Source organism: Micropterus dolomieu, linkage group LG21 (genome assembly GCF_021292245.1).
Source record: "Micropterus dolomieu isolate WLL.071019.BEF.003 ecotype Adirondacks linkage group LG21, ASM2129224v1, whole genome shotgun sequence".
Taxonomy (NCBI): Eukaryota; Metazoa; Chordata; class Actinopteri; order Centrarchiformes; family Centrarchidae; genus Micropterus; species Micropterus dolomieu.
The window spans coordinates 6,699,502-6,713,554 of record NC_060170.1 but is presented as its reverse complement, the minus strand read 5'-3'; the positions used below and the strand labels follow the sequence as shown (position 1 = coordinate 6,713,554).

Genomic DNA, 14,053 nt, shown 5'->3' with positions numbered 1-14,053 from the left:
ATCCCTTATTTCGCTTTCTTCACTTTCTTTAATATCTATTACCCTTCCCGCCCTCCCCCTGAATGCTGACTTCTGTGTCCACTGGGGGATCTTTATTGTCCTCCAATGCTGACGGGATGACAGCATGACAACAGCAGCCTCTACAAACCCCTAATTGCAGTGTGGCTTGCCCTCTAATTATATCAGTCACTGAGTAAAGAAATGGAAATGAGCAGTCTCAGTGTGCAGAGATGTATTACCAAGCTGCTTACTGCTGTGATGGAGCCGCTTCTGTTATTACACTAAATAATGTTTGAATTTCACCGATGCTCTCATTCAAAGACATTTACAACAAACAAAACACAAGAATGAGCAATGATTTTCCTCGATGGCCAGCATCACAAGTCATTGGTATGGAGAGCAAAGGTCAGAGGTCACAGCCGGCATGACAGCAGAACTAACAAAATATTCAGATGTCCACAGTGGGATCATGAATAATGGAAAATAGCTGTAAAAAGCAATCAGGTCCAAGAAAGGCAAAGCAGATTCCTTAGTTTGTTTGTTCCCAGAACTGGAACAAGACCTTTTAGGGCCTTAAGCAGAACCCCACCCTCACCTGTTCTGCAACCAAAAATCCAGAAGAAAATTGGAATTAAAATAAAATGCAATATAACAGAGGCATCAAAAAAGAGTTTCATTTCCCAAAGGAAAGGACTCACGACACTGCCCTTTGCTCCCATTAACATTTCTTTAACATCTCAAGCTCACACTGGCTTTTCACTGCACTTCCTCATGCAATAAAATTATGAAGTTTAATGGGAGGAGGTGACTCTGTACTTTTTTTTTTTTTTTTTACAGAAATTGTAAAACTGTTATACATCCTGTTTTCTCCAAATGTATCTCTCATCATAGTTTAACAAGAGAAACTACTTCAACCAGATGACATGTACTACTTTGAGATGTTATGAGAAGTTAAAGCTGCTTCACACATTCTTAATGTATAAAGCTTCATAAATACTCTCTTTGTTTACTGCTGCATTGGTCTTATTCAACCAACAATGAACACTGATTCTTATTGATAATTATGTGTTTCTTAGGTATTATAAAAGGAATCCCTGCTGCCTTTGACCCTCTGATCTGATCGATAGATCACTGAGCTGAGTAACCAGAGATAATACAGTAGCTTGTTTATAAACAAAGGGCTCATATTAGTGTCTTTTTAAAATTTTTTATGGTCATATAGATGCAATTTGCTAGATTTGCAACAAGGTAGCAGATAATAAGGACACCAGAGCTTCTGAGAGGCAATGTGTGAAGCATTATTTTGAAAAGTTTCTAAAATGCAACTGACGTACATTATATTAGCGATACCACAACATCAAATCTGAGGAATCATCTGTACGCTTGTTACCTGTAACAAGCACTGAAAACTGCAAAGGTTGTAAGTGAGTCAGTTCTACTAAGTGGTTTAAGGTGAGCCTGTGTTGGTTGTATTCTGATCAATTCAAACTTCAAACTGTGGTTGTTTTCCTTCACTGAAAAATTATTTTTAGAAAAAGTGACATCCCTGGTAGCTAGGACTGGGTGTAAGTAATGAGGGGGTCAGTAGGCGGTCAAGAGGATGTCAGAAGGTTGGGTGGGTTGGATGGGTGGGGGGGTACTCACTGTTACTTACTTGAACGGCTTCTCCCCTGTGTGCGTGCGGATGTGGTTGTTGAGTGTTGTGGCACCAGCGAACGCACGACCGCAGTATCCGCATTTGAATGGTCGGTCGCTTGAGTGCGTCACCACGTGGTTCCTCAAATCTGATGGCTGAGAGAAAGACTGGGAGCAGTGGCCACACTGGTATGGTCTGCAAGAGAGACAGGTGAGAAAATGAGGGTGGGAGCGGGTGCAAAAAGATTGGGTTTACATTGTGTTGTAAGACTGAAATAATGAAAGGACTTGAAATGGTAAGATGATAGTCAGATAATCTGTACGACACATGGACAAATTGAAAACAAAATCAGTATTGGTAGCTATTATGGTAGGTATGTCTCTATAAAAACAACAAACAAATATTAATTCTTTCATTCATTTATATAATTCGCATGTCATTCATGCATTCATTCTTAGTATTTTGTAGCGATGGCACTTGGCAGATCTTGGTAGAATACTGTACTCTTTATTATTCTCTGACTGCTGTTAATGTATTTCTTTTTTCTTTGAGTTTTGCCCTTTCCAAATTGAGGCTGTCAGGACAGAAAGTGTCTTATTTTTTATAGCTTGTAACCCCCAGAGACAAACTTCTGGTTTTGTGCTGCATAAAGTTGACTTCACAGACAAACAAGACATGATTGCAATGATTCAGACTCACATTGGCTCACGCAAACATGTAAAGAAGCACATAAACAAGCAGAACGCAAATAAACAGACACACATACATGCACAGATACACACGTCTACACACAAACACAGATAATTACACAAACAAACAAAAACACAAAAAACACACATTAAGATACAAAAATAGATAAAGAGGGATGAGGCAACTACCCATAATGTAAGGTCTGCAAACACAGATAGCCTACACACACACACGGGGGGGCAGGGGGAGTCGGACACTGCTCCGGTAACCATGGCAGCATGACCCTCATCAACAATGCAGGCCGAGATCATGACTGGACCATCTATCACTGTGTGTCTGTGTGTGTGTGTAGTTAAAGAGAGTGAGATAGAGACTGTAACAGAACAAGAAAAGAAGATAGATATAAAGAGATGGTGTGTGTGTGTGTGTGTGTGTGTGTGTGTGTTCGGCCCAAATTGGAGCTCACAGTGGGAGTGAATCAGGCTGAAACAAACAACCAAACAATAGCTGTGTGTCTGCTAATAGAGTGTCCTGCTTCCATAGAGCAGCAGATCTAATCGTACACTGTTTCTATTTATCGAGCTGAACACACAGCCTCCTGCTATCATTATCTAGTTATTTTGTTTTAACTTACAGGACACTGCTCATTTCTTGCGTTCTCTCTCTGTCTTCCGTGATCATTTTTCAAAATTCTATCCCGTTTATAGATTAAATATTTCCTTCATCAAAAGTTTATCCAAAATGACAGCATTTTTAAGTATGAAACATCTAGGCTCATTAAAAAAAATTGTAATTTAATCTTTTGTCACTGACATAAAGCTACGGCTAACATCAGCATAGACGCCGTTAGCTATTTGTTCATTTTTAATTAGCAGAAAGTGCTGCCATTTTTACTGTGTGGAGTAAAAAAAAAGGCAGAATCTTAAACTCTCAAAACTCCTAAATGTTATCAATGATAAGTTAAATAACTCAAATATTTAGAGACAGATTATTTTATTGGTTGCTAACTGTTTCCCCTGCTGCTGAAAAAAACAGTGACCATCATTAATAATAACAACAATAATAAGTGTTCCCCAGCTAGGAAGATTTGACAACAGAATCTATGGAGCAAAATGCAGTAAAAGTAAAAAAGTAAGTAATAACCAACTGTATACACAGAAAAAGAAATGCATTAAATGTAATTTAAGTACTTCTTACATTATATTTTGCCTACCATCATCATCACTACATTTACCCTTGATCTTAATTTAATACATAACTCTAATAGTTTTATATTTATGTTTTATTTACTCTTTTTTCTTCACAAGTTTTTTTGATTTTAAAATTACACGTGTTTGCTTTTCCCACTAAAGAGATTTTTAACTGTACATTCCTGATGAGTTTTAACATTACATTCCTATATGCAGCTCTAATACCATATTCCACACAGGTACATTTCTGTATATTATGTACTGTGCTCATATAACCCCTCATATATATATATATACATATACATATACACACACATACAATGTCTTCACCTAGATCGTCACTGTGTTCTGTATTACTGTGTTAGTTAAAATGTCTCTACAGCGGTGCGACCGGGACAAACTCCCGTGTGCTGGCAGCAGTCAGAAAATAAAGCGATTGTTATTCTGAAACCAATAAGACAAAACCTTGACATCAGTACCTTACAAATAGGTAAACACCCCAGAACTAGAATAAAACAAATAGACCAACATCTTCAATGCTCCAATAAATCACAAACACCTACTGCACCCTGAGAGGATGTAGCGAGAACACACGCACACAGAGAGGAAAGTAATAAGAGTAAAATAGTGTAATATAAAATCGAAAAATTCTCACTTGCAGTTTTCCACATAAAAGGCGTCTCGCCGTGGGGGTCGGTTCATTTATCAGCCGGCTGGTCTATAAGTTCACGCCTCAGTGGGCCGCACCACTATTTATTAGGTGGGTTTTCTATGAAGAGCTGCATTGATTGTGAATAGTTTAAGTTGATGAATGTGTGGATATTATTTATTAAGGCAGCAGGCCGGGAGATTAATGCCCGGTTATTGTTTATTACAGTGGAGAGAGAAAGAGGAGGAGGAGGAGGAGGTGAAGCATAAACACCTCCATCACACACACACACACACACACACACACACACAAAGAGGTATGTGCATAACCAAAATATTTGCACACACAAGCATATGCAAATATGTTCTTGAGTGGGGGTCGAATGAATGAATGAAATCAGCAAACCTTTGCTCACAATTTAACATACGCATGAATTACCACACACATGGTTTGGGGATTTGTACTCAGGGTCCAAAATTTACTTTTTGGTCTGCTGGCCAAAGGCTGGTAAACTGAAAAAATGTACCGTCCATAAAACTGCAGAAGATACGATGTAGTGATCCAGTGTTTCTTTTGTAACGGCACGTGTGCTTGTTACCGGGGGTCTCAGCTATTTTGATAAGTAATTTTTCTGGTATAAAAATTTGAAGATTTACGGCTTTTCTTTTTAATAATTTGAATAATGTTTGTTAACAATGTTGAGGTTTGGACTGTTAAAGGTGTCACTTTGGGCTCTGGGTAATTGTGACAGCATTTTTCACTATTTTCACATTTTTTACAAACCAAACAATCAATATAGAAAATAATCAACATTTTAGTAACCTAGCAGGTGAGTAACCTGTATGTGTGACACAGATTAGCAGGTTTGTTGAGGGGAGCGAGTCTCTCCCGGTGTGTGAGAGGAGTAGCAGAACGCTGCCGCAGTCACAGAACAGTGCATCCTATAAGTGGTGGTTAAGTTACTGCAGTCAACCATAACGTGGATATTTAACCAGAATAGTCACTGAAAAGTGTTGCGTTCGCTGTCACAGAAGAGAAATTCAAAAGTCCCTGTTTGTGTTACTACAGTGTCCTACTGCAGTTGTGTGAAATGAAAAACAAGTGACACTGGACAGCAAGTCAACCAAAGACTTAATACTTGTTGACGGTCATACGTTAAATGCAGATACCACTGTGCAGAGTCGCTGCAAAACAAAACGTGTTGCGGTGATGAGAGTTTTTAGGGAAGTAGATCCACTTCAGCAACCTGCTGGTGGCAGCTGACCTCATTTATTTTACTCGCCAATATAGTTTTTTACTCGTATTTGGCGAGTTCTAATTTTGGACCCTGTACTTGTAACACTCCAAAATCCAAAATTACAGTAATGGAAAACAGCAAATCCTGGAGAAGCTGCAAGAACATATGTTTGAGAAATGACTGACAACATTATTAAATAGTTGTAATTGTTTTACTGTTTATCTATAATCGATTTCTCAAGTAACTGTTTCACCTTTTCTTTCACTTATACTTCAAGAGATCTGATTGGCTGAATAACAACGTAGAGGGTGCAACAGAATATCCGCTTGTACCATTTTTGCCACACATCAAAAATGATCACTAAAGAAAACAAAACTGCTTTTCCCCTGCCGTTCAATGTTTTAATATAGTTTTATATAGGCAGCAGGCGTTTAAAAATGCCTTGGCATTGCAGTCAGCGTTTGTGAACACTACTCTACGTGCGACTGAACACCATCCTGTACAGCAACTACAAAGCCAGTTTGTTTACACCCATGATTTACACAGAAATAAAGTTGTTTTTAAATAAATATACACACACATATATTTATAATTAGGAAGGAAAATAAAATAAGTTATAAAAAAATATAGATCTTATAAAAGTGTTGTGTAAAAGCGTGAGAGGGGATTACTTTAAATACAAATATTTCAAAAACAGGATGTTTTACAAGATATTCAGTATATCAGTATTTGTGGTCATGTTCTCAGTCTCACACATTGCATAACCATGTCATGTGACATGCTTGTAACATTACTAGGACCACTGCAGAAAATTGCAGATGAAGGTTTAATATCCAGGAATTCACATAGAGGGCCCCTGTGAACTATTAATGAAAACAATAGCTTACGTTATATTTGATTTGCTGTTTGTTAACACATTAGCTTTAAAGTTGTATTTCAATTAAAGTTTATTTATTAATAAAATAAAATGTAACATATCTTATCATTAATAAAACTCTTAAAATACGTTGCTTGTAAAAAGGTTTTGCTTGAGCCACTTGAAGGTTTAGGATGTCACCAAGTCCACCTCATTTTGAGCCAGAAAAACCCTGGTGCAGCTAACTGAGCAGCATCTCTTTTGGTGCCCGTTAGCATCACACAGCTATTCAGTCTGATGGTGTTACAGTCTGTTGACAGCACAGACATCCAAATATGTTCAGAGTCAACACTGCGACAGGCTAACAAAAACACAAAATAGACGCTTCGACTTGGTTCACAGGCTAACTAATAATACTTGGTTTGGATGGACGATGAGAGCCTCTGTGTGTGTGTGTGTGTGTGTGTGTGTGTGTGTGTGTGTGTGTGTGATATCTATAAAATTAGTCATTTTCAACACGTCTGTGAAACACGGTTCAGGACAATAAACCTTGCGTCGCCTTTCAACACAACATGTGGTAACAACAACAGAGTCAGTGTCAACGTGTCGCTGTGTCCACACCTTTAACACATGAGCTGATGAAAGAGACAGAATGTGTGTGTGAGAACCAAACTGCATGCCAACCAGCTCCTCAGATTATTAAGACTACATGGGAATGAAGTTTCTTGGCACACATGCATGTTTTCATTTCATCATAGAGAGGTCAGAGTTCAAGAAGGTGGCCAGAAGCGGGGAGGGTAGGGGGGTCTGGTTGCTGCAGAGTTTGAAACTGCTGCTCACCGACTGTAGGAAAAAGTCTTGATATGCCACGTTGTAAAACAGAAAACTACACTAACAAGGGGATGTCTAAATTATAATAATCTCAATATAACCTGTTAGGTAATATGAGTATAAACATTGTATATTGGGGTATATTTCCGTCTGTAGGCTCTGTGATGGAAAACGTAGCTTTCCACTGGGTGCAGCAAAAATAGAAATAAAACACAAAACAAAATAACAACACTGGATCACTAAATAACTGCAATAAGCATCACAGACAAGTACATCCATGAGCTCAGGAGGAGTTTTTGTTTTACTGAGCCTTAAAGTTGATTTGGACTTGACCTCTGGGACTCAGTGTGTTTGCAGCGCGCAGTGATGCAGAGTGAAGTACGTTGATTGACCCGTATCTAATCCATATAGAGTAATATCTGCGCTGTGAGGACGACTCGTCTGTCCACCTCGTATGAAGACATTATTCCCCTGAGACCAGCGGCTATAAATCACTGCTCCCGCCTCGTCAATACACAATCAATGGCTCTCTGAACACACACACTCACACATATATACTATATGTATGTGAGCAGACACGCGCACATCAAAGCACACAAAAAATTACTTGTAGACCCCCACACAAACACAAAACTCAATTTCATCTGCTTCTCTCCCTGTCTTTTCCACCAACACCCATCTCTCTTTTTGTCTTGCTCGCCCTCTCTCTTTGACTGTATTGACCAACCTATCAAAGCAGAAAGCTCACATAATGTCCTCTCATAAACCAGTTGTACTCATCAAAGGAGCCTAGAACAAAAACCAAGCTAACAGCCAATATCATGTCATCACAGGGTGGGGCGTGGGGTAGTTGTCATTAACCCCTTAATGCAGATTGTCGCAAATTCGCATCACACCTCTTCCTTTCAGACTGCGGCTGAGATAGCGTTTGCCTGTTTGCCTGTTTGTGCATATTCGATACGTACTTTGTGAACCTTTTCATTAAGTGTTGTATTTCAAAACACTGGATACTTACTATTATAGCACTATTTATCATTGTTTTAAATGGTGTGTTCATTAAGAGCCTGTTCTGAACTACACACTGCACAGACCTCTACTTTTACATGTTAAAATCCACTCGTATACAAAGTAGGTTTTTACTAGCGATGTGTCACGATTTTCAAATGTTTGAACAGGGCTAGATGCTCAGGTTGCAAAACTTCCACCACAACATCTTGTTAGCATCCTGTATCAGCAGAGCGGTCTGGACCACTTGTTATAAGCTACGTACTTTATTTTACTACTCACTCCAGTGCTGGCACAGCGCAAAAATTAAGTGCTGAGAAGTCTGGCTATGCTGTACGTTACCAGCTATGAGCCAGGCTAAATGAGTCTAAGAAACCAACGTCCTCCGAACTATGGTTCTGGGCCAAAAATCTGGAAAAAGTTAAATATGTAGTAAATATAGTATTAAAAGTATATAGCAACTATTCACAGTCATTAGGGAGCGAAGGACTCTCTCTGTCTGTGTACACGCAGGGGAGGGGGCAAACATGACAGATAAAAATAGACTATGAAGGAATTTCTACAAGCCCGTCCATCACAGTGATGGGTCGTTATTAGTTACTCCTTTAGCTACACACTGCAGAAAGTAATTTTTCAACACATCTGTGTGTCCAGCAGAGACAACACACATCTGTGTTAGTTTTAAATGCAAATATGTCCTCACTGTTGGGTGATAAATCTCCTAAACGCCAACTGTTCAGCAACACAGAGAAGCTGTCTTGTTTTAGCCTGACATTCAAACATTTAGAGTTAATTGTGTTTTTGTGAATTTTCTCAGCTCACAGAGTAACAAGTGAGCCTTCAACTGACGTTAAAACATGAGAGGGGCCCCACCTTACATTTTAACATCAATAAATCATTTATATTTTCAAACAATTATGAGCATCACAAGACCATCACATTCTTATATTCTGTGGTATGGAAGATTAAAAGGAAGGCTGTGTGATCTGAGGCATAAGAGATGCACGTGTGTAGTTACAGTAAAGTCCCTGAGAGCACAGCTCCAAGAAGAAGAACAAGTGCTCCTGAATGAAGAAAAAAAAAAAATAGGAGCACACAAAGAATTTTTATTAACAAACAATTTATTACATACATATGTGTATACTGTTTGTGTGTCTGTGTGCTCTCCTTCTGTGCAATTATGATGTTACACCAGTGGAGGACTATGGGAGTGAAGACCCTAGTATCTGCACACTCTGTATGGGCCTTATAATATTAGCAAAGCTTTTTTAAAACATTGAAACATATCTTTTTTTAATTTGACACAGAAACGCTTTTAAAATGCTGACCACTCATCACAGTGATGTGATTAGATGATCACAGAAAACTCTACTGGTGCACTGCAGTTTGTGAAATGTGAGACTAGTTTATGAACCAGGGACGTATACATGAAACACCAGCACCACCCACGTAAACCACACCACAATTAATGTATACAAGATTAAAGCATAATATTTAAAACAATGGATGGAGTCTGGCTAGAAGGAGCACATATTGGCACAATGGCATCCTGGCTCTGGCTTAATCTACATCTGTCCACTGCAGAGGCTCGATCCACAACCTGGAGGTGGGGCTAATATAAATGAGTGTATTACTATGATATTGAATACATTAAATAAAAGGTATAATATTAGTATAATATTAATATATGAATTATATAATGTTGCTATATTCATTATAATTTCATATAATAGCATACTATACAGCTTACTGCTCGCATAATATTAATTCCACTTGGACAACAGAGGGGCCTCATTTTTATGGGCTGTTTTCAATCATTAAATCCTCATGCAAAATGGTCTACACGGTAGTTAGTCTCTGATTTGTTAATGCCAAGCACTAACTTGTCAATAATCATAACCATTCATGCAGAACATGGTATTGTCAAACTGTCCTGCCTGATCCAGGCTGTGAATGGTCGGTTCACAAAAAGTGCCATTTGAACAAAGTGATGTTTCAACAAAAGGGAACCAAAATAGCTAAACTGGGATATCTTCCAGGTGGAGGGATGGTGGAAGGTTACAGTAGGTTGTAGTTAGGTAGTCTTTACCGGCAAACTATGCTTGTAAATAATTTTGCGAGTTTGCATGCAGTGGCGGATTGGCCGTCATGAGAGTTGGGACATTTCTCAGTGACCTGCCGTTAACTGTCTCCACAAGCAGGTAGCGTGGGTGCAAGAGGCCAACCAACCCGGTGGCATGGGTGCATGAAGTCATGGCCATGCAAGAGTACTGCATGCAGTGCCCTTTAAACAGCCAAGAAAAAAACAATTAGCTGTTGTTATCAAATGAAACAGTCCCTTCACTCCTGGATTCAACGGTAAACCACCACAAGAATGACAATTACCTACTAAAAACATTATATTCTAAGTAGACATGTTTTAAAAATACATTAATCATAAAGTAACATTTGTATTTCAAACAAATGGCAAACTTATTAGCAAATTTGACTTGGTTTTTGTCCTTTTTTGCTTCTACTATCATCCCTTCTACTCATCCCACAAGGAGCATTTCAGAATAGAGCGCTTTGCCTGCCTTATTTTGCTGACATGTTTAGATTTTGTTGATTTGGTGATTAGTGCTTGCTTTATATGCTTCTGCTATGATTAAATAGGCTACGTAGTTAAATTGTTTCTTTTTTTGCCTGTTTTATTGTTATTGTTGATATACGATAGGGAGTCTGGACAGGGTATTTTATTTTGAAAATTGACTGAATTCTCTGCCGTTTTATGTCTGACTTTCTGCCCGGTTCATCTGCTCTGTGCCACTTGACAGAAGCTGCGCAAAAACACAATGGCTATGATTCACACTGGAGTGCAGCGGAGAGACACTTCTAGGACGCACTGCAGCGCGTCTGGTGTGAGCACAGACTAGAATGGCTGCGATCCGCTCTGGACGACGTGACGCAGACAGACTCAGTCCGGGGCAGAGATGGGGACTCGAGTTTGAGACTCGGACTCGAGTCCAAATTAAGTCGCACACACAGTGACTTCAGACTTGACTTGAGACTCGAGGTGCGGGACTTGTGAACAATGTACATTTTCGAGAGCTTGATTAGATATGGCATCACTGCATGGTATGGTAACTTGTCTGTCCAATTAAAATCGAGGTTAGGACGTTTGGTACACACCGCCTTTAAAATTATAGGGGGTGAGGAGAGATTATCACTACAAGAGATGTTTGATGCTTCTATCTTAAACCATGCTAAGAAAATTGTCGGAGACGATACTCATATCCTGAATGCCCACTTTAAATTATTACCATCAGGAAAGAGGTATAGGGTTTTGATGTGCAGGTCTAACAGACTGAAAAATTATTTTGTTTCTACTGCAATCATAGCGTTTAATAGAGATAAAATACTGTGAATTGCCATTGTGTCTTACATGTATTTACCTCTCTTTTCTATCATTGTATGCATTTATTGCCATTGTGTCTCCACTTGTTTCTATTTTGCTTATAATGTATGTTGTTTTTGTATGTACTGACTTTGCACGTTGTCCAAGACAAATTTCCCAGCGATGGGACTGAATAAAGTATAAAGTAGCTTATTTTTAGGAAATGTCTGATGAACTTGCTGTTATTCCCTCCCTCCGTTACCCTATAACCTGCCTACAAAACACGTAGTATCAGCTGCACGCGGCTACACGTGAGAGAGGACAACAAACACCGGCAGCTGCTGTGCCATTCATCATAAACTTTGGCTTTAAAACTTCATACAACAAGACCCAAACAAAGAAGCGCTCAACACAAAATATGTTAGTAACCTGAGGTTAGTATTGGCCATCTAACGTTAGCTTGCTTCTTTCTTTAGCTACAACCTACGGGAGGTTTACTCCGACTGTCGTCCGTTATGAAAAGATGAATGAGCGTTTGTTTACTTGCCAAACTTGTGATGGTAACGTAATCATTTACGTCCTGCTGGCTGCCATCACGTTAATTATTAATGTCGGCTGCAAACAAGTTACAGGTTTATTGTTGATCATGCAATGTTACAGTTTTATTTAGTTATAACATTACACTGGTTTGAGAGTCTGGGGGATGTGTTGACTTACAGTAGTTTATAAGCATCATTAACACGGCTTCTCTGCCGTTGTTAAGAGCTTCCACGCAGCTGGCCACATGTTTTAGCGTTTGTCTGTAAAAAGCCTTTTCCTTCCTCTTGCGTCCTCTTGTGGATCTGCGGGCTGTCACTGTGCTCCTCATATGAACAAACAGGCAAACAAGGAAAAGCAAATAAGGGCTCTGCGAAGAAACATCGCTGTAACCATGGCAACAGCTTCTGTGTGCTACTGAATCTCTGTATTTTCTTTATTGACCTGGCCTGTAGATAACATTAAATAGTCTCTAGGCGATCTAGTAGAAATTATTGACAGACAGATGTGTTTATTATTGTGCTGTTTGCTTTATGGACACCAGTGACTGACTGTGGGCTAATCAATAGGTTTTTGTGTAGGGGTTCTTTTTGGACTTTTGCATTATAGGCCTACTTACTTTCATTGTTGTGGGTTATGTTCAAGTTCCTTAGAATAACTTGAAAACTCAGTATTCACCTACGCTGCTTTAATGATCAGTCCCAAAAGTCAGTAGATGAACATGGCAAGACTATACCTGGTTTGGTACCTGTTACATCAACAAATAGGGTTAGTCCACAAAAATTAGCGGTCTGGGGGTTTGTGTGAACAAGGTGGTCTGGGGTCGAGTCATATTCCCGGCCTGAATTATTGTCAGTCCACCCCTGTTGGCATGTATCTATTTTTAGGGGCATATGTGAGTGAAATACTGAGCCCTGCTGGAGAATTTGCATTTTATTAAACTCTATATGGGCACAGTTTAGTCAGAAGGTAGTGATGCTGCATTGATTACCCACAAGGCTCCTCTCAGAAGTAGACTAATTTGTTTATTCAATTAGTTGACTAGTCACGATTATTTTTGTCACCCCCTAACCCTAACCCAAATTAGACCATTAAACTAATTAAATATCTTTCAAGTGAATTACTGATCTCCAAAATACAGCCTAGCTAGCTAACGTTACCATTAAGTGAGCAAGGTTTCTATTCAGAATGAACACTAGTATCAACGCCAGGGGGAAACCAGGGAAGAAGACTGGACAGCATAGGATACTCCTTAAAGTCACTGATTTACTATTGCGCCTAATGTGTTTGCCAACACAACTAAAAGAGCATTCGCTTAGTCGGCATCATCCATGAGACCTCAAAACCAAGAATGCAAAAGAACTATGGAGAGGCTAGATAACAGGCTTTATCACCCAAAACAATAAGCTCAGGTTCTAACTTTAAAACGTTTAACTTTTTAACAGATTTTTGCTTTGGAACTACAGAAAATAAAATAAACTACAACTGTACACTAACAATGTAATGTTTATTTAGAATAATAAAGCAACAGTCCCCTTTCATACTACCTTTACTCAGATTGTAAATACAGAATAACAGCGGTACGAACATTGAAACTATCTTACAGTTGTGGCCTTTCCTCTGTTGCTCTGTTGTTGCTGCTGCAGTGGTCCCAGTTACTCAGTTAAAACTGCCAATAGTCAAGTTCTACACGGTTGATTTCTCGCCTCAAAACCTCTCAAAAGTGTATTTAGTGATGAAAATGCGTACTAAACTTGTAAAAACCATTGCTTCCACTTCTCGATGCTGACCCTAGCATTCCACGGTGTGCATTGCAATTAGAAATTAACAACCAGACATGTTCTTAATAAGAAGACTATCTGTCCCTTAAACAGCATATCTGTAACAATATCAACAATGAAATTTCATGGCAACGTATTTTTATAATCGACGTTGTCGATCACGTCGACTAATCATTGCAGCCCTATCTGTTACTGTGTCAAAATATACTTGCTGTCCATTGAAAGACACTATGAGATCAAGTAGGCAGAGGATGTAGTTTTTTTTTCA

The 14,053-nt window shown here is 39.0% G+C and overlaps 1 protein-coding gene across 2 annotated transcripts in view; it reads right to left on the bottom strand.

The window, feature by feature from the left end:
- The window catches only part of prdm6 (PR domain containing 6), a 48,020-nt gene that overhangs the window by 7,994 nt on the left and 25,973 nt on the right, over positions 1–14,053 (bottom strand). Inside the window, exon 4 of one of the 2 annotated variants that reach the window (XM_046036055.1) lies at positions 1,655–1,831. In XM_046036055.1, the coding sequence (XP_045892011.1) occupies positions 1,655–1,831 (177 nt within the window). Of the gene's footprint in view, positions 1–1,644; positions 1,832–14,053 lie in introns of both variants that reach the window. The other variant, XM_046036056.1, reaches the window with a different exon arrangement.